Below are 21,463 nucleotides of genomic sequence, written 5' to 3'. Positions count from 1 at the left end.
CAGGTCACAGTAAAATATAGCAAAAATGTCACTGCATGAGCTATGAGAAAGAAAAAGAAGGGGCAGCAACCATATTAAAAAATGAGACCAGCCTCAAGCTAGTACCCAAGAGGATTTGTTCGCAGAGTGCGAATTGGAATATCTATAGGGGTAGCGGGTGGGAAATCTCAGTCTTCTTTCTTCCAAGATGCAGTCTCCAGTGCTCCCTAGAGAGAGAATTTTATTCCAGTAGATAAGGACAGAAGGATGTGTACCTGGAGAGAGAGAGAGAGAGAGAGAGAGAGAGAGAGAGAGAGAGAGAGACTCCATGTGCGTGCATGCATGCACACATTTTATATTTTGTGAATAAATCTATTTGTGTCCCGACTTCAGGCTCTGCTCCTTTTTTATACACATGAAATCCATGGGACTGGTGCCCACATAATGCCCCAAATCTCTTAAGGTATTAAGAGATTAGGTATTGGGAGTAGGTTATATGATTATATGATCCCCTCCTCACACACGCACGCTCTCTCTCTATCACAGGCCTTGTCAAATTTTATTTGCATCTAGGTGCCAGCCCAAATATTTGGGAGTCACAGTGGACACTTGACATTCTGACCGACAGAATGGGGGAGACTGAATTATCGCCTTTACAAGTAAATATGTAGAAGAGAAACAGGGCTGCCTTGGACAAAAAGATTTTATTAAATAACTCTACCTCTGAATATTCTAGTCTAGACTCCCTGGTGCCTGCAATTTGACAGGCCGTGCTCTAGCACATAGGAATATAGGAATGAGTCAGAGCATTGGTCCATCTAGATCAGTATTGTCTACACAGACTGGCAGTGACTTCTCCAAGATTTCAGGCAGGTTTCGCTCTCAGCCCTATCTGGAGATGCCAGGGAGGGAACTTGGAACCTTCTGTATGCAAGGATGCAGGTCCTCTTCCCAGAGCGGCCCCATCCCCTAGGGGAATATCTTACAGTGCTCCCACATGTAGTCTCCCATTCAAATGCAAACCAGGCTGGACCCTGTTTAGCATCTCCCCCCCCCCCGTATATTTTAAAGTAGGGCTGGTTTTTTGTTTATTTTTCTTTTAATGTGAGTTCTCTGCCAAGGTACCCCTACTTTTCTGCTCCAAGAAGAGCTAAAATTTCTGATCTGTATAACTTACACAAATTAGGTAAATGTGCATGCACATGTTGCTAGTCTGGCATAACGTATGCTGCTTCTGCTAATCATAGGGAGGGGCACAGATCTATGTAAGGTCTTGAGCTCGACTCCCTTAACTACAGCCAATCCTACTCACCAGGATTTACTTTCATTTTTTCAAGTGTATCTTCATAGACAAAAAAACTATTAGAAACTATTTTCTAAGAAGTTAAATTCTGTGACAAATATCAAATTTTGTGTGGTATTGTACAATAAACACAAGCAGTTGAATGTTGCCATGGTCTTGAGATGTTATTGCTGCTTCAGTAGTCTTTCAAAAACATCACATTGGCTTATTTTGCTTTCCAGAATTTTTGTGTGAGAGGGCTGGAATTATTCTCTTCATATCTCTTCAAAGATATTCTAGAACTCTATGACTGGAATCTTACAGGTAACTATTTGGTTTGATAATATATTTACAAGAGCAGTGGTAAGTAATTAAGCATTAAATAAATAAATAAACAGTATCACTGATCTTAAACAAATTAAATTGGAAGGAAGGCCTATTGATTTCTCTGGCAACTATTTGCAAGAAAGAATGCTTAAAATTGTGTATTGTAAAGACGGAACACCTAGGTTCACACAATGGTTTGGTTCACACATGACCAGTGTTCCTTCTAACAAGGATTCCCAGATGTTGACTACAATTCCCAGAACCCCCAGCTGCAATGGCTTTTGCTTGGTGATTCTGGGAGTTGTAGTCAACAACATCTGGAAATCCCTGTTAGAGGGAACACTGTACAGGTGAAACACTGAAAATTAGAATATCGTGCAAAAGTCCATTAATTTCAGTAATGCAAATTAAAAGGTGAAACTGATATATGAGACAGACGCATTACATGCAAAGCGAGATAAGTCAAGCCTTAATTTGTTATAATTGTGATGATCATGGCGTACAGCTCATGAAAACCCCAAATCCACAATCTCAGAAAATTAGAATATTACATGGAACCAAGAAGCCAAGGATTGAAGAATAGAACAATATCGGACCTCTGAAAAGTATAAGCATGCATATGTATTCAGTACTTGGTTTGGGCCCCTTTTGCAGCAATTACTGCCTCAATGCGGCGTGGCATGGATGCTATCAGCCTGTGGCACTGATGAGGTATTATGGAAGACCAGGATGCTTCATTAGCGGCCTTCAGCAATTCTGCATTGTTTGGTCTCATGTCTCTCATCCTTCTCTCGGCAATGCCCCATAGATTCTCTATGGGGTCAGGTCAGGCGAGTTTGCTGGCCAATCAAGCACAGTACACTGTATACTTTTCAGAGGTCCGATATTGTTCTATTCTTCAATCCTTGTCTTCTTGGTTCCATGTAATATTCTAATTTTCTGAGATTGTGGATTTGGGGTTTTCATGAGCTGTACGCCATGATCATCACAATTATAACAAATTAAGGCTTGACTTATCTCGCTTTGCATGTAATGCGTCTGTCTCATATATCAGTTTCACCTTTTAATTTGCATTACTGAAATTAATGGACTTTTGCACGATATTCTAATTTTCAGAGTTTCACCTATACATGACATTTCCAGGCCTTCAAACTGATTCCTCATTCAGGGAAATCATAATTCTGTTCAATTTAGATGTGATAACGTGCTGCAGTTTGGCTGAAACAAAAATCAACTCTGAGTGCACAAGGGCAGGAAAGTGGTAGAGGGAACACGCAAGCACAAACCCCGCTTCTGTTCTTCCAAAGTCTAGTTTGGAGGATCAGAAACATTGCATGTGGATTGATCTACCCTGGATTCTTGAACATTATGCTATACTTAAGCAACATTTCCTGTAAAAGGTGGGAAATTGTGAACTATCTCACACGGCTTGTTTTTGATGTGGAATGAGGTAAGAAAATAGTACTGTATAACAAAATATATTTTCTCTATAAGAAAATAGTACTCCTAACCTACTTGAGGCATGGGGCAAAATAAAAATAAATAGTTCGTTAAACCAAAGGCTGATTAACACTTTACATGGAAGCTGAAAGGGAGATGTGTGTCTGTAAGCACATAGTAGGCATACACCAATGTCCCATCACCAGTCCCCAAGTATTTGGAGGTGGGTGTCTTCCTGTCACCCTTTGCATGTTCAGCAGTGCAAACACGAGCACAGAGCAGCAAATGTAATATCTGAGTGGACTGTGAATTGGATCTTCATGGCTAGCTTTCCTCAGCCAGACCGTGCAGAGGGCTGCAGATGCCACCCTTTCTTCATAAACTGTAACTTCCATTCCTTCCTCAGCCATTTGTCACATTGGCGGGGATGAGAAGCAGGTGGGATTGGAGGGAGAGCCTTTACCACTGCCTTGGCTGTTGTCATCTCTCCTGCAATGGGCGAGGGCGATTCTTTTCCCTCAGTGTCAGGCGGCAGTGGCTTGGTTGCAAGGCTGAGGAGAAGGTTCACCCACTACAGACACTGCACTAGTGTAATTTATATAGCCCACTTATATATACATACTGAAATACAGGTGAATCCCATTATTATGGGGGCTCTGTTCTCTGCTACAGCTGCGGATAATGGAACAGTGGATAACGAGGCATTGTGGCAATGGGAACGGGGGTGGGAGTTAGATTCCTGGAGACTGGAAAATGGGCAAAAAGGTGTTCGTGTGTGTGTGGGGGGGTGCTCTGTGGGTCTCCAGCTGTCCAATAATGCCCCTCAGGTCCCAAATTCCCAATTTGTCCACACACAAAAACATGGGGGGATTTTTTTTTTAAACCAAATGAGCCACAAAATGGCGGCTGGAAATGACCTCCGAGGCCACCCCGAAACTGCGGATACATGGGTTTTAACCCTTTTGTATCCATGGGTAATGAGGGCTGGCAATTAGGCAACCATGGATACGCAGAAATGCGAATAACGGTACCACAATTAATGAGATCAGCCTGTATGTGCTAGGGCATTTCTTTCGTAAGTTTGCTTGCTGTGAATGGTAATGTTTTTAACTTGATAACCTGGCCTTATGAATTTAAAAAGAAACCCTCAACATCCATTTGTAGTCCTTCGGTGTTTTGTTTGGGGATTGGGAATCCAGGTGGAGATTTTAATTATTGTAAAGTGATAGAGCACATAAGGTGTACACAATGAGGTGTTTTCCTAGTGCCAGGCAAAAGTGTTAGCACCATGGAGCTCACAGGTGGAAGGAGCATGTGACTGGAGCACAATGCAATAAATTGTGCAAGTGTCATGTAACCAGTCACAGGTGACAGGCTGTCACTTTGGTTGGAAATTTTTACTTGACTTGTGACAGCAGGAAAAATGTCAGAATCATACAGGCTTTTTTCACTGAGCCTTGAACAGAAACAAAGGGTTTTTAAGAAGGATGTTGAGCTCAAGTATATAGGCTTCTCTTGGAGTTTGATTTGCCTCTGAAGATTGACTTTAAGGAAGTGTTTCCTTTGTAATGTACAAAGCCCAATGAGTTGAAGATTCTGTTTTGTGTGCTTCCCTTTGTTTTGTTAACAAATACGTGCCCAAACTCTAAGCCTGAATTAACAATGATGGGATTTTGCTTAATTGTGTTCAACACAGCCTGAAAGGCAGATTCAACGTGTCATCATCCACTCCCCCCCTCTTTTCTTTCTCATTTGCATAAATATTTTAATTAAACTTATTTCTTTCCTATCCTACAGTTTTATCAATATATGCTCTGAGCTGTATACACTCTTTGTTTTTTTAAAAAATTCTGCCAAATGGCAACCCAATTATGCCTCAAGAAAAACGGAATTCTCAATAAATCTCAGTGATAATAAATTGTGGAAATTAAGCTGATAAGCATATATTTGTCTAATTTATTCTGCATTTCCTAGTTATGGAAAGGTGCCAAGAACTCTGCAGGACACTGTTGCCTTCACCTGGCCTTAGGACATTTTGCTCAGCCCTGCATTGAATTCTTCAGGCCCACATACTTTCCAAACTTATTCATAGCCATAAGGCCTAGAAACTTGATTTTTGTAGCTGTTTTTCTTAGAATGCAAATTCTTTTGCCAAGTAGCAAACTCCTAGGCTACTGCAGTACTATGATGAAATAAACTAGCTCTCTATACCGTCATCCCTCGCCAACCACGAAGATTCCGTTCTAGAAAAACCTCGCCATTGACAAATTAGCAGTTGGCGAGCAATTGAAATAAATGGGATTCAGGGGGTTAGGGGAACTGCGGTCAAAAAAAGACCGAAAAATCAAATAAATACAAAAACATTGCCAAAAATTACCCAGAATCCCTTAAAATCACCAAGAATAAGCAAGATGAGTGAGAAAATTGAACCTCTGGAAAATGAAACCCCCCAAATCACTTGAAAGCACTTTTGAACCTGCCCCCCAAAAAACCCTCTCAAAATCACTTTAAATCATGAGGAGTTGGCAGGGTCAGCAAGAGGAATGAGTGGATTGAATCTCTGAATCCACCCATCCACCCTGAATTGTGGGGAAACTCCCCACGCATCCACCCTGAATTGTGGGGGGAAACCCCAAATCACTAAAAAATCTCACCGCAGATACTCGGGTCATGGATGGTGAGACTGGTCACAATTTCCCAGTCATGGATACTCAAAAACACAGTTGGGAAAACCGCTATTGGTGAGGAATGACTGTACACCTTTTTGTTTTGCTGACATCTGAAGATGCAGGCCTATGCTCCTTTGAAATACATTATCTGTGTTTTTACTTCTTTTCATTTTCTTATTTAAGGTCCTTTATCAGAAAGCTGTGATGCTTCCTGTCCACGATTTCATTTCATGCCACGTTTTGTAAGGTTTCTCCCGGGTAAGTCTTGTTTTGTATGCTGGTATAAAAGCTAGACTTTGGCCTAGTCATCACCGAGATAGCCAAAACACTGTTGTGTTGTTGCAAATGGTTTTCATGTGAATGTGGAAGACAGATTCCACATTCACAGGAAAATTCTTCATGTGCATTTCTCTCTCCCTCTTAGCTGCACATTTAAAAGCTCTGAACTCCTCAAATCTGCATTAAGTGGATTCTCCTCTGTACCTTGTGGAGATAAATGTGACAAAATTCATGCCAGACTGATAGTAATGTATGAAGAACCAGTTGCTTCAATCTCAGGTTGTTCAAACTAGTTACAATCCCCACATGATAGCGTGTGGAAGCATGCAAGGCTTCTGGCGAGCTTATGACTCTGCAGAGATCTCATGGAGGGCCCAGAATGTACAATCACAGTATCCACATGATCCCTTGTAAGGTCTGAACTAGCCAGTGGCCCTGCACAGATGATAGTGTAAGAGCTGCTGTCTGTCTGATAGGGGTGTGCGAGCTGGCTTGGCTCAAGCCAAGCTCAAAGAGTTTGGGGTCAAACTGGGCCCGGTTCAAGCCGAGCCAGCTCGAAACTTTACTGGTGAAAGGGAATCCGGTGAGGATTCCCCTTTATCACGAAGTGGGGAGGGGGGAGCAGGAAGGGGCTTCTCTAAAGGTTGATCGGGCGGGAGGGGAGTAAAAATCCCCACCCCAACACTGTGTTCCATGTTGCTCCTTCATGTATTCCTTTCCTTCCTTTAGAAATATTGTGCAGCATTTAAGATTGTTTTCACTTTTTGTTTTTAAGATGGAGGGAAGGAAGTGCTATCTATGCATCAGATCCTTCTTTATTTGTTACGATGTAACAAGCCATTGGTCCCTGAGGAGGAGATTGCCAATATGCTGCAATGGGAGGAGCTTGAGTGGCAGAAATATGCCGAAGAATGCAAAGGAATGATAGTTACCAGCCCTGGCATGGTACTGCAGATGTTGCCTTAAGAGAAAAGATTGTGTTCAGTTTTTGTTACGAGATGCATCCTTAATCAACTCCCAGCCAGAACTGAAATACAGATAAGCATTTGTTGTGTGTCTGTCTGTGGGGAAGCAGGAGCACATTGGCTAGCCACACCAGCTAGCCCTGCGTCCTGGGCATCTGCACATTCAGTGCTTGTCTGCAAAGGCAAGTGCTAAATGTGCTGAGTCTTTCTTTCATGTGGGGGTGGAAAAATTTCCCCATCCTTTATTTTTCTGTGGAAAACATTCCATTTTTAAGATTTCTGCTGGGCGAGTTGAAAAACTTTTGAGATACAGTGAGAGGGAATTAATATGGTGGAAGCAGTTTTTCCTGCATAAATTGGTGGAAGCAGTTTCTCCTTGCATAAATAGGTCCAATAACATCCCAAATCAGACCACAATCTGTTTAGGCCATTGGGGAAATGTCTATAGTAATTTTTTTGAGGAAAACGTTAATGTGAATTTTATGCAAATGAGGGGGGAACTTGCATGGGAAATGTTTCCAGAAACTTTTGCAATGTAATTTTTTTTTAAACCCACATCTCTGCTTTCTTTGCATGTCGAGGATTTACTGAATGTATGTGAAAAGCAAAGACTGAAGAGGGCTACAGAGTTCCATAGAACTTTGCCTCATCTATGCTTCTTGCTCGAGGCCCCTTTGTATGTTACCATAGCAGAAGCCATTTCCCCACACATTGCTGTGGTACCATTTGAAAGCCAGACAGACACATGCAGACACTCATTTTGCGCTATTGGAAAGAATCCAAATAGGCTACAGTGACAGAAAACCGGAGTAGATAGCAAGCTTTCATGTTCACCAGAACTCTTCTTCCGGCTAGATATTAAGTGAAGATACAGCACAAAATAAGGGTTTGTGGGGAGTGAAAAATAAGCTGCTGAGTTTGAGGGAAAGCCCTAACCTGAAGGTTGCAATAGTCTTAGGACCGGTTCAGATGATGCATCCAGCTTTTAACCACATGATGAGGGAGGTGAGCTCATCCTGCTCTCCTTCCTGTTGCTGATTCTGCTTTGCATAATTGTTTGGGGGGGGGGTATACATATTTAAATCACATATGGGGATGATTTGGGCAATCTTCCCCCTCACCATACAGTAATGTGGTTGTGGGCAGCACACTAGGATTGCAGAGGGTAAGGGGTAGAATGTTAGGCTCATGTCCCAAATCCCTCCTCATGTGATGAGTGGGACTGCTCAGATGTACCATCAGAATCAGTTCTTACTGTGGGATGGAAGAAGTGTTTATGCCAACTTAGACTCAATTTTGCCTGCTGTAGATCTCCATTTGTGAGAGGAAGGCACAATATTTGCCCCCTCTTTGAAAAGATAAAAACCTCAGATCTGTGAAACACATAGGTTTCCCTATAAGGGAAAGAGCAGAAGTAAAGAAGGAAAGGTAATCCTCCTATGACCAAAACTGGAAACTAATTTTGAATGGGTGCTCTGTAAGAGTCAGTGGAGATGTACAATTAATGCATTCTTTCCCTGAATAACAGGAATGACTTCCATGGATTTTGGTACTGAATTTCACCTCATGATTGCTGAAGTCAACAACATAGCACTCATGGACTGCACTAATGCAGTCATAGATAAAGGGAGGGTTATGAAGAGTAGTTGTCTCAGAGTGTTATGGGTTTTGTGTGTGTGTTTAAACCCACCCACCCCAACCCGGTTGAGTTCCTTCAGTGACAATAGCACTTATTTTAATTTTTTGCCAGGCACAAATAACAGAAAAGAATTGTGTGGCTTTGTTCTTTGTAAACCTGAAGGCTAAATAAACTACAGATAGAGAAGGAATGTCTTTCTGCGCCTCACACTCTTAAATGTTTTTTAGAATAGCTCTGCACTTACTGAAATAAAAAGCTAGCTTTTAAAACTCCTTCAAGCTTAACGTGTTTCTTCTGTCCACCCCTTTCTTCAGTGATGTCTCTCTGAAGTGAGGCTAGGCCGTGTGATGGAAACCACTGCAGAACTGAATTGACTGTGATGTTTTGATTGATTCACACCCACCCCCATTTGTTTTCCTCCTTTAAGCCATAATAAGCCCTTAAGGTAGATCTCTCACCTTGAGCACAAAGACTCTTGTGGCATCTTAAAGACTTACAGTTTGATTAACACTCAAGCTTTCATGGACTACAGTATGCTACAAAATGTGGGTTAATCTTTAAGGTGCCCCAAGACTCTCTTTGTTGCTTTTGCCACAATGGCCAACCCAGCTACACCTCTGGAAGTTGTTACCATGCAACTTAGTTTGAACAGAAAATAGACAGTTAAGTACTGCTGCTTTCCTCTTCTTTGTTACCTGCTTTTAACTCATGTCAAAAGTGGTTTGTGAGTGTGTGTGTGTGTGTGTGAATTCTCCTAATACTTTCATTACTTATTCTCAAATTGTTATGATTAAAAAATATTTATATACTGCTTTTCAACAAAATGTTTTCAAAGCAGTTTACATAGCAAAAGGTATGTGAAAATTGTTCCCTTTCCCCAAAGGGTTATAATCTAAAAAAAGCCCAATCACACACAAAGGAGACACCAGCAACAGCCCCTGGAGAGACACTGTGCTGGACTGAAGAGGGACAGTTGCTCTCTGCATGCTGGATATAAGCGAACCACCACTTTTAAAAGTGCCTCTCCATCCAGTTAGCAGGAGTTGATCCACCATAAGCCCATACAGATGTTTGTTGACTGCGTTTAACCAATCGGGATCCAGCGCCATGAGCGCATGCTGCATTTTACCAATCAAGAGCCAGCCTCTCTCCTCTTTTATTCATGGTTTGCCACCCCTGACCTTAACTGAGGCTCTTATTTTGTCAGAATCTGAAACAATTGCTTAGTGTAGGTTTCACGTTCATTTAACTTCTGAAAGAAACCCTGCAAAAGTTATAAGCTGGCCTGCAGTGTTCAGGACTAGCTCTTTCCATGGGGGGGTGCTAACTAGAACATTGTGGATACTTGTAACTATGTAGTGAACAATGGAGCCATTGTTAATTAAATTTACCCATTTGATCTTTTCCCTCCCTTTACTCTAGAAACCCAGCTCAGTTCGTATTGATCAATTGGATCGTGAGCAGTTCAACCCTGATGTGATTACTTTCCCCATTATTGTCCACTTTGGGATACGACCTGCTCAACTGAGCTATGCTGGAGACCCGCAGTAAGCTATTATTGTTAAGCTGGAGGTTAAATACAGTCTATCAGCCTTGCTGTTGATGGGCAGCTGTAGAAATTTGTATTGCTGTTAAAGAGATTACGAACAAATACCTCTTTAAAGCTTGGACTGAGGAGTTTGTGTCTTTTCGTTTGTCTACAGCAGGCCTGCTCAACTTAGGCCCCCCAGCTGTTTTTGGACTACAACTCCCATAATTCTCAGTCACAGCAGCCAATAGCCAGGAATTATGGGAATTGTAGGCCAACATCTGCAGGAGGGCCGAAGTTGAGCAGGCCTGGTCTACAGTATGAATTTTTGTTCAGTTATGTAAATGTGCACTGCAAACAAAGTTCATGTTATTTAAAAATATATATATATATTTCCAGTGTTTATTTTAGATTGTATGGCTAAAACCTAAGAGTTTGGAATATTTTTTTCTCTTGTCTAGCCAAAATCCCTATTAATTTACTACGAAAGTGTTTATTTTTTGTAATTGCCAACATTGTAATCCTCCAAGCATTTAAGCCAGTGCAGCGGGGAAATGACTTGACTATCAAGCCAGAGGTTGCCGGTTCGAATCCCCACTGGTATGTTTCCCAGATTATGGGAAATCTGGGATTATGGGAAACACCTATATTGGGCAGCAGCAATATAGGAAGATGCTGAAAGGCATCGTCTCATACTGCGTGGGAGATGGCAATGGTAAACCCCTCCTGTATTCTATCAAAAGACAACCACAGGGCTCTGTGCTCACTAGGAGTCGACACCGACTTGACAGCACATTTTACCTTTATTTAAACCTGTGCTGATTTGTTCCTGCTGTGGATTGATTTCTGAGCAGTATTAGTTATGTGAGAGTGGTCTACAGCTTATCATTTTCAGATTGATTTCTGAGCAGTATTAGTTATGTGGGATTGGTCTGCAGCTTATCCTTTTTTCCTATAGCACCCAGCAGAAAATCTAGGCTTCTGCTCAGAAGTCCATCTGGGAAATGTTCGAGCCCATTCACATATACTGCTAGTGACTTGGGAGCCATTTCCCTGTGGCGAGATCCCATGTTACTACTGTAACCGTGTAGGTGAGGCAAATTGTGTGGTCCCTTCCCACCCAACTATCACTTTTTCCAGGTGGCATAATTTCAAGTCCAGTGGCTATAGTCATAGGAACATAGGAAGCTGCCATATACTGAGTCAGACCATTGGTCTATCTAGCTTAGTATTGTCTTCACAGACTGGCAGTGGCTTCTCCAAGGTTTCAGGCAGGAATCTCTCTCAGCCCTATCTTGGAGAATCCAGGGAGGGAACTTGGAACCTTCTCTTCCCAGAGCAGCTCTATCCCCTAAGGGGAATATCTCACAGTGCTCATACTTCTAGTCTCCCATTCATATGCAGCCAGGGTGGACCCTGCTTAGCTATTGGGGCAAGACATGTTTGCTTGATACAAGACCAGCTCTCCTGCATGTCCCAGGAACCATGTGCTCTTCTGGTTTCTGTTACAAGTAATGGGAGAGAAAGGCCCAGTTCAAGACAGGCTGCAGCCTGGGACAGGGCAAGGTCTGATTCTGGTATGGACAGGTATGGAATGGAGGGCCAGAGGCAGGAAACAGAGTTCTAGATGGGCCACAGGTAGATGCCATGTCAGACAGTCAAGAAGCAGGGAGTGAGATAAGTAAGTCCAGTCAGTCTGTGTACTCCAAGTGGCAAATTGCTTTGATTGGAGAGCTGGCCTAGAGGCAGGGCATGTATTGTGTTCTCACTGTCTTGTGGGATTTGCTGACCAGGTACAGACTAGGAATCAGCTGACCGTATCCAGACCGGGTCTGACCGAGTCCAGACCAGCACTGTGACCTAGAGAATGTCCATGAACTTACAGAGCCTAGTCATCCTAGCTTGTTGAGGAGATAAGGCAATGGAGGCTATGTGCTGGAAGTCCTGATTTCAGAGAGAGAGGCAGACAGCATCTTGCTGATGAACAACCAGGAATGCAGGTCTTCATATAGCTGACAGAAACCACTGGCAATGTTCTTTTTCTATGTTGTGGCTAGTGTCTGTATGGATATAAAGATACTTTCAGCATGGAATTGGGTATTATTGGACAACTGTCCTGTCTTATACCAGATAAGCAGAGAGGTGCAATTATATTCAAGGTAAAGTTGTGCCATAGAGTCGGTGCCGACTCCTGGCAACCACAGAGCCATGTGGTTTTTCTTTGGGAGAATACGGGGGGGGGGGGGGGTACCATTGCCTTCTCCCACACAGTATGAGATGATGCCTTTCAGTATCTTCCTATATCTCTGCTGCCCGATACAGGTGTTTCCCATAGTTTGAGAAACATACCAGCAAGGATTTCACCAGCACCCTCTTGCTCCCTAGGCAAATTATTCTCCACTACACCATTAGGTGGCTGGCAGTTATATTATGATGGCTCAATTTTCTTCTTTTCTTTTCAGGTACCAAAAACTCTGGAAGAGCTATGTGAAACTGCGCCATCTGCTGGCCAACAGTCCCAAAGTGAAACAGGCAGATAAACAGAAATTAGTGCAAAGAGAGGTATGCTGTGTTTAACTTATTGCAGCAAATTCTGTTAGTGAATTTACAGCTCGTTCTATTATTTAGGATATCACCTTTGGTCAGAGGTAATAAAACTCAAATGCTATTGTGTTATAAAGAATTGGGTCTTCAAAAAGGTTGCCACAGTTTTAGGGGAATAGCACGATGTCCCTTAGTAGTTTATTACTGAAAGTTATTTGGATCTTAGCATTTTATGTCTCTTTGTTCCAGTGAACAAAGTATGCAACTTCTGAGCCACAGTACATCTGCCTTTGAGATATGCAGTGTGTCTGCTTTTTAACACCACAGATTTGCACCATCGATGTGTAGTGTCCAACACCTGAGAGTTATTTTTCTGTAGGGCTGGTTCACACAGGCATGTCTACTGTACATGAAGTATTTCGAACTTCAGAAAGTGCTATACATATGCAAAGTTTTGTCCTCACTTGATTACTCATGCTCAATGAATCTGAGCTGAATGTGTGAATGGTCTTTATGGAAAAGCACTGTGTGTGAATAGACCTGAAGGGATAATGGAAATTCTGCTGGTGGTCTTTGATCTGTGGGGGCTCAGTTGCACATGATGCAAATAATCCTTTTATGCCACAGTCAGCACTTGAACTTGCATGTGTGAATTGACCCATAGAGTACAATCGCTGAAAAATGCTACTTGTACCATCTAGTTTTGTTCTGAACAAAAACCAGACTCAAAAGAGCTGCTTTGAGTATGCCCGAAAGATTATGCATGCCCAGTGGAATTATTTGACTTCTCTCTTCTTTTTAACAGCAGAACAACATGCCACATCACACATTGCTTTTGAAACTCCCCTCAGTGTACAAACCAGTTTTAATGAGGCTGAAATTAGCCTGAGTTTGAAAAGCTATCATTCCCAAGACCTCTTTGAACCTCCAGAAATAGTCCTTTGGATCTTTGCATCCTGGCTGAATGAATAGGAGTGCTAATGCGATGGTGTGAGCACAAGCTTTCTTCCCCACAGCAACCTCTTGTGCCCCAACCCCCGCCCAGCTGCTCCTTAAGATTGGGGGGGGGGGGCCTCTGCAGTGGGATGGAAGGGCTGCAAGGGGAGCCCCTCACACATCCCAGAAACGTCTGTAAGCAGAAGTGTGTCCATCTGGTTTCCCAGGATTTCTTCCCTCCTGCTGCAGCCCCCACCCCCCCTGCAGATGCCTTCCCAACCCTTGGAAACAGCCTTTGGGTGAGACGGTATAGGAAGGTGCTGTGGGGAGGAGAGGTGTGCAAGATAGCTTGTATCAGCATTCCTCTGGATGCCACCCAATGATGATGATAATAGAGTTTGTGGTAGAGACTAAATTCAAACCAGGGTTTTGATGATTTGTAGCTCAGTCTTTTAGCCGCTGTGCTAAACCAGCACTAGAACAAAACAAAGATGAGAAATTAAATGAGTATAATGGTGATCGAGGCTATGTTTTTCTTTTACTGTTAGTATCTGTCTGTCTATCTGTCTAGTTTGTATAACTCCTGATATATGTATCTGTAGGCTGTATACATAATCCAAAATACAATATAAAACAGAATAAAAGCAATTAAAACATGTGTCGCAGAATAAAAACACAAAACAATTCCACAGAATAAAACAATTTCACAGAATAAAAACAGTTAAACATGTTAAACATTAATTTTAATTAAAAGCCTGAGAAAACAGGTGTGTCTTGAGGGTCTTTTAAAAAGCAACCAAAGATGGAGAAGCTCTTATTCTGTCAGGGAATGTGTTCCAAAGCCCTAAGATGGTAGCCATAAACAGACCTCTCCAGATGATCTTAATAGGTGGCACGATTCATGACAAAGAAGGCACTCTCTTAAGTACCCTGGACCCAAGCCGTTAAGGGTTTTATAGGTAATAACCAGCGCTTTGTGTTTCACAGTTTTCAGAAATCAAGTCACTGTTGATCTTTTAATTCACACATACTTTTTCTTAATGTGGTGGTATTTTATGCCATCCATATACTTGGTGCTTTACAAACAATGGGAGAACACGTCCCTGCCTCATGAGGCCGGTAGACTAGAAACTGACACAAGGGAGTGTGCTGAGGAAGAGGAAGGAATCAGAGGCAGGGTGAATCAGGGAAAATATGTAATTATTTCAGATACGTAGGCTATGTATCTTGTAACATTTGAGTAACTGTTTTTTAATAGGAAGGCCTGGAGAGGGCAAGGTCAGAAGAGGCTTGGATTTTGCCAGCTAGTCTCCTCCATTTCGGACTGGGAGATTGCCTCCCACCCCTCTTGCCTGGCCAGAGGATCAGCTTCCCTCTGCTCTTTCTCTTACTTGGCTGCCTTCATTGGAGCTGTAGCCTTCCATTCCTGATTGCCTGATTAGCTGCACCTGCAGGCATTGATTACCATCAGCCAAGACTTGGAGTCTCCTGTGAGAGGGGAGGCTCTGGGTTTCTGGTACTTAAAAGGAAGGAGGCATGCCGGAGGCGTAGGCGGCAAGCCTGTAGGTGGCTGCCGGGCCTTGGGTGTGGGATTGAGGGCTGGGGCAGAGTATATTCTTTTATGGCTCTTTTAGAAGCTGAAGCTTTTGCATATATAACTTCTGGTTCTTGGATGAGATTAGTCTACAATGTGTCTAGGTTTGTTTTGAGATGTGGGAGACGGGGTGTGTCCTTTGATTATGGGACAGCTATTCTGCTGGTGGTGGGGAACCGAAGAACTCATGTTGGAAGGTCAGCAGGCCATTACAGGGCAATCAGAAATCTAATAACTGTTTCCTCTTCCGGCTATCCAGCCAGCTCTTTGACCTTGAGGAGCAGTGCCAATTACCCACAGAGCCTTACCTTGCTCCTTTGTAATACCAAGTCGGTCCAGAATAAATCATTCATGATTGGATAATTGATGAAGGGGCCAGCCTGAGTTACAGAGACTTGGTTGGGGGAGGCTGCATCTTCTGCCTCCAGGGTGCTCTATTGAGAAGCAGGTGTAAAGATGTGGGTGGGGAGGTGGGCTGACAGTGGTCTATAAGAATAACATCTCCCTTACCAGGTTCCCTGTCATAGTAATTGGCCTATATTGAATGTGTGTACTTAAGTTGGGGACCAGGGATAGACTGAGATTTATGTTGGTGTACTGACCACCCTGCTGCCCAACATAGTCCCTAACTGAGCTGACAGAATTGGTCTTGGACTTGGCGTTTGAGTCTCCCAGGCTTATGGTGGTGGGGGACTTCCATGTTCACTTTGAGACCAGTTTGTCCAGGGTCGGGTCAGGAGTTCATAGAGGCCATGCCAATTATGGGCCTATGCCAAGTGGTCTTGGGACTGACATATCTTGCTGGATACACGCTAGATGTGGTCTTTTACTCTGATCAGGGTGGTATTCCATGGGTGGGTACTCCTGTGATTTCCCCATTGTCATAGACAGACCACCATCTGTTTAAGGTTGGACTCACAATCACGTCCCACCTCCGTTGGAGTGAGGGGCCTATTAGAATAGTCTTCCCAAGAAGGTTATTGGATTCAATAGGATTCTAAGAAACCTTGAAAGGATTTATTGTTGGCTCTGCCAGTAATTCGTTGATGCCCTGTTGGAGAACTGGAACAACTAACTCACCAGGGCAGAAAACATGATCGCTCCTAAGTGTCCTCTCTGACCCACTTCAAAATTGGCCCCTTGCTATACAGAAGAAATATGGGAGCTGAAGCAGCAAGGTAGACAACTGGAGTGCAAGCGGAGAAAGACCAGATTCGAATCCAACAGATTACAGCATAGAGCACATTTGAAGACCTATGCTCAGGCAATACGTGTGGCAAATAAGTGATTCATTTATGCCCTTATTGCATCTGCAAACTCATGTCCAGAGGAGTTGTTTAGGGTTGCAAGAGGGCTAGTGCATGCCCCTCCTCCCTTGAGTCAGAATTTAGGACCACCAATTACCTGCTGAGACATTTTTAATGAGTTATTTGTAGATAAAATTTCTCATATTCAGGCCGACTTAGACCCCACAATTATTTCAGAGTCTAATGTGGAAATGTCCAGCAACTCCTTTTATGTGGTTAGGTTGGATCAGTTTCAGTTTTTGACACCTGATGATGTGGATAAGCTGCTTGGAGTGGTGCAGCCTACCACGTGTTCTCTTGACCATTGTCCAACATGGCTTATACTATCTGGCAGGGGGATTGTTGTAGAAGGCCTGGTAGATATTATAAATGCTTCTCTGAGAGAAGGCAGGATGCCTTCCTCTCTTAAGGAGGCAATCATCTATCTAGGCCTATTTCCAACCTTCCATGGTTAGGCAATGTAATTGAGAGGGTGGTTGCCTCCCAGCTCCAGACAGTCTTGGAGGAAACTAATTATCTAGGCCCATTTCGAACAGGTTTCCAGGCAGCTATGGGATGGAGAGTGCCTCGTTCTGCCTGATGGATGATCTCCAAGAGGGAATTGACAGAAGGAGTGTGACTCTGTTGATCCTTTTGGATGTCTCGGCAGCTTTCGATACTATCGACCATAGTATCCTTCTGGAGCTTATGATGTGGTTGTGGGTAGGAAGCACTGCTTTGCAATGGTTCCATTCCTACCTCTCTGGCAGATTCCAGATTGTGTCCCTTGTATACTACTATTTTTCAAAATCTGAACTTTTATATGGTGTCCCCCAGGGCTCCATATTATCTCAAATACTCTTTAACATCTACATGAAACCCCTGGGAGAGATTATCCGGAGATGTGGTGCAGGGTATTATCAGTATGCTGATGACACCCAAATCTATTTCCCCATGCCAACATCATCAGGAGAAGGCATAACCTCCCTTTATGCCTGCCTGGAGGCAATGATGGGCTGGATGAGGGATAACAAACTGAGACTGAATACAAATAAGACAGAGGTAGTTATTGTGTGGGGTTGGAATTCAGGAGACAATTTTGATCTTCTGGTTCTTGATGAGGTCACACTTCTGCAGAACAAACAGGTACACAGTCCGGGTATACTTCTGGATCCAAACCTCTTCCTGGTCTCCCAAGTTGAGGCAGTGTCCAGAAGTGCTTTCTATCAGCTTTGGCTGATATGCCAGCTGCATTCATTTCTTGAGATAAACGACCTCACAACAGTGGTATATATGCTGATAACCTCAAGACTTGAGTACTGCAATGTGCTCTATGTGGGGCTGCCTTTGTACGTAGTCCGGAAAGTGCGGTTGGTACGGAAAGCGGCATCCAGGTTGATCTCTGGGTCATCTCAAAGAGACCATATTACTCCTATATTAAAAGAACTGCACTGGCTACTAATAGGTTTCTGGGCAAAATGCAAGGTGCTGATTATAACCTATAAAGCCCTAAATAACTTAGGCCCAGGGTATTTAAGAGAATGTTTTCTTCACTATCAGCCCCATCACCCACTGAGACTCTCCAGAGGTTCCTCTGCAGTTGCCACCAGCTCATGGGCCTTCTCTGTTGCCACCCTGAGATTCTGGAATGGGCTCCCCCCTGCTAAAATAAGAGCCTCCCCATCTCTGACACCTTTTTAAAGGTCTTTAAAGACACATTTATTCACCCAAGCTTTTAACTCGGCATGTGGTTTTAAATTGTTTTAAGGTTTTAATTCCTGTTTTAACTTGTTTTATGTTTATGTAAGCAGCCAAGAGATGGAAGTTTGGGAAGGTGTACAAATATAATAAATAAATATAAAATCCATGATAGCTCCTCCTCTTCCTCACCAAGCATAACTTCTGGTTGGATAAAGAGGGAGCGTACTTCACATTTGATTTCTCATGGCATTAAATCAGCATTGGACTTTCCTTGGTTCATAAATGGGAGGAGCCCCATGATACTAAAAACTCAGTGCAGTAATTTTTAAGAGGGATGCTTTTTCTATTGAAGCAAACTATTTTCAGCATTACAGAAGCCTCTCATTGCTGCAGTGGAGAATAAATGGAAGATGAGAAGTTCTTGCTAAAAAAAAGAAACCCTTCTCTATGGAATAATGGATGAGTTATTGTTGAAATTATAGCAGACAGGGCTTGTAGGTGATTATATTTTGTAGCAGAAAAAAGCAGGGAGCAGAAGGGAGAGAGACTGCTATTTTGACATTTATCACTCACTGTACCAAACGTCTCTGTTTCCAGATTGTATTGCTTGGATTGATTGGATTTCTGATATAATTGTCTCCAGTTCAGATTTTGCTTCTGTCATGTGCTTACTTGGTAGCCTAAGACAAACCATTTTCTCTCAGCCTCCCATCTGCAATCTGGGATAATACTGACTTGCTTTACGGGGTTGTTGAAAGAGTTAAAACAGGGGTGTATAACTTTGGCCTTCCAGTTGGCTTTGGACTACAAACCCTATCATCCCCACCCACAATAGCCAGTAGTCAGGGATGATGGGAGTTGTTGTCTAACAACAAATGAAGGGCCAAAGTTGTGCACCCCTAGATCAAAACAAGATAGTGCATCTGAAGCTATATAAATGCTAAGCATTAGTAGTAGTATTTGTTTTTTGTAAGAAAAGTGTAGGAAGCTGTTGGGGTCCCCCAGGGATTAGGTGTTAAGGGACGAGGTTTCTGAGTCTGGGAGGAAATAGATGTCAGTGAGGGCAGAGGCAAGAAGGATAGTCCCAGAACGAGAAAGGTCAAATCTAAAAGCTACAACGAAAGTCCAGAACTAAATAACCTGGTCCAAAGCAGACAGGAGGCCAGGTTCCAGAAGCAACAGCTGAAGCACAGACAGGCAAGAAGAAATCCTGGAGAGGGTGGAGGTCAAATTCCAAAGGTAGCCATGTAGAAGGAGAAGAGGGGGCAAGAACATAATGAGGCAAGTCTTTCTGGCTGAAGATCTTGAACCTCTCTTTTAAAAAATAAATAAATGGCCCTATGAAGCTGGATTGCACCTTAGACCTAACTGAGGGCTACGCCAAGTCAAGGAGCAGCCTGCAAGGTTTGTGGCAGAAATGTGGCCCTGGAGCCTGGCTGCTGGTGTACCAGGTTGACTCCCAATGATTCCTACCCACCCCCCAGCATTACATGACCATTCACTACAGTTCCATTCACTTCAGTCCTTCTGCACAGACGCCTCAAGAAAGGAACCCTGCATGGCCAAACCTCAGCCCTCTGCATACTTTCAACAAATGCATGTCGAACAGGGCTGGCAGCAGCCTGCATCCAGGCTGCATCCAGTTTCACCTGCATCCAGTGGCAGATCTATAATGTGCCTTTGTGCACACAAATGCCTGTGCATAGATCTCTCTCCCCATGATCAGGAACCTTGCCTTTGCTGGAAGGGGGTGCTTAGGCATGTTGCAGATGTGTGATGGGACGTCTCTTCATTGGAGTATGGCGCTTCTTCCTCACCTCCATCTAGTCAGTAAAGGCTTAGATGCTTAGTGGTTGGGCCGCCTGGCATTGTCTGTATTTTCTTCACCTCTGTGGGACAAACAAAAGCCAGGGTGGGGAGAATTATTTTGATTGGGAAAACAGTGGTGGGTGGGAGGTTAAACACCCTACGCCTCCTGCTATTGCTGCAGACAAAGAGCCCCTTGGGGGTGGGGGGAGTTGAGAGCTGCACTCACGGCTCTCCTACCTAGCATGGAGTTTGTGCAGCTGCTTCAGTAAAATCCCTTGAGATTGATTTGACTACCAATTTCACTTTGATGTTCCAGACAACAAGGGAATTCTGTCCAGTCTGACGTTTCAGACTGGCTTTCGGGCAGGCTATGGGGTGGAGATTGCCTTGGTCGGCCTGATGGATGATCTCCAATTGGAAATTTACAGAGGAAGTATGACTCTGATGGTCCTTTTGGACCTCTCGGCAGTTTTCGATATTATCAACCATAGTATCTTTCTAATGCGTCTGAGGGGGTTGGGAGTGGGGGGCACTGCCTTGCAGTGGTTCCACTCCTACCTTTCGGGCAGGTTCCAGATGATGTCCCTTGGAGACTGTTGTTCTTCAACATCTGAACTTTTGTATGGTGTCCCTCAGGGCTCCGTATTGTCTCCGATGTTGTTTAACGTCTACATGAAATCTCTGGGAGAGATTATCAGGAGATTTGGTGCAGGGTGCTATCAGTATGCTGATGACACCCAGATCTATTTCTCCATGTCAACCTCATCAGGAGAAGGTATAACCTCCCTAATGCCTGCCTGGAGGCGGTGATGGGCTGGATGAGAGATAACAAACTGAGACTGAATCCAGATAAGACCGAGGCACTTATTGTGCGGGGTCGGAACTCAGGAGATGAGTTTGATCTGCCTGTTCCAGACTGGATTACTGTAATGCGCTTTGTATGTAGTCCGGAAACTACAGCTGGTTCAGAATGCAGCAGCCAGGCTGGTCTCCGTGTCATCTCAGAGAGACCATATTATTCCTGTATTGAAAGAGCGACACTGGCTGCCAATAAGTTTCTGGGCAAAATGCAAAGTGCTGGTTATAACCTATAAGCCCTAAACGGCTTGGGCCCTGGGTATTTAAGAGAACGTCTTCTTCGTCATAAACCCCACCGCCTTCTGAGATAATCAGGAGAGGTCCATCTGCAGTTGCCACCGACTCGTCTGGTGGCTACTCAGGGACAGGCCTTCTGCGCTGCTGCCCTTATGCTTTGGAACGCTGCTGAAATAAGAGCCTCCCCTTCTCTGACAATTTTTTAAAAAATCTTTAAAGATACATTTGTTCGCCCAGGCTTTTAATTAAATACCGTTTTAATAGCTTTAACTTTGTTTTAAAATATTGTTTTAAGGTTTTAAATTGTTATAATGTACCTTCAGCCTGAAGGTTAACTTTTTGCTGTCATTTATTTCAACCAACGTTTTAATTTCTTTGTTGTCATTTATC

The 21,463-nt window shown here is 43.3% G+C and overlaps 1 protein-coding gene across 4 annotated transcripts in view; it reads left to right on the top strand.

The window, feature by feature from the left end:
• DROSHA (drosha ribonuclease III) overlaps window positions 1–21,463 on the top strand; it is a 130,706-nt gene that overhangs the window by 30,561 nt on the left and 78,682 nt on the right. For all 4 annotated transcript variants that reach the window (XM_053250286.1, XM_053250284.1, XM_053250285.1 and 1 more), the window contains 5 exons: window positions 1,504–1,585; window positions 5,881–5,955; window positions 6,752–6,921; window positions 10,003–10,127; window positions 12,571–12,670. In XM_053250286.1, the coding sequence (XP_053106261.1) occupies window positions 1,504–1,585; window positions 5,881–5,955; window positions 6,752–6,921; window positions 10,003–10,127; window positions 12,571–12,670 (552 nt within the window). The remainder of the gene's footprint in view (window positions 1–1,503; window positions 1,586–5,880; window positions 5,956–6,751; window positions 6,922–10,002; window positions 10,128–12,570; window positions 12,671–21,463) is intronic.

This window comes from Hemicordylus capensis, chromosome 4 (assembly GCF_027244095.1).
Source record: "Hemicordylus capensis ecotype Gifberg chromosome 4, rHemCap1.1.pri, whole genome shotgun sequence".
In the NCBI taxonomy this organism is placed as follows: Eukaryota; Metazoa; Chordata; class Lepidosauria; order Squamata; family Cordylidae; genus Hemicordylus; species Hemicordylus capensis.
Note: the sequence above shows the minus strand (reverse complement) of the source record. Positions and strands in the feature narration are given on the sequence as shown.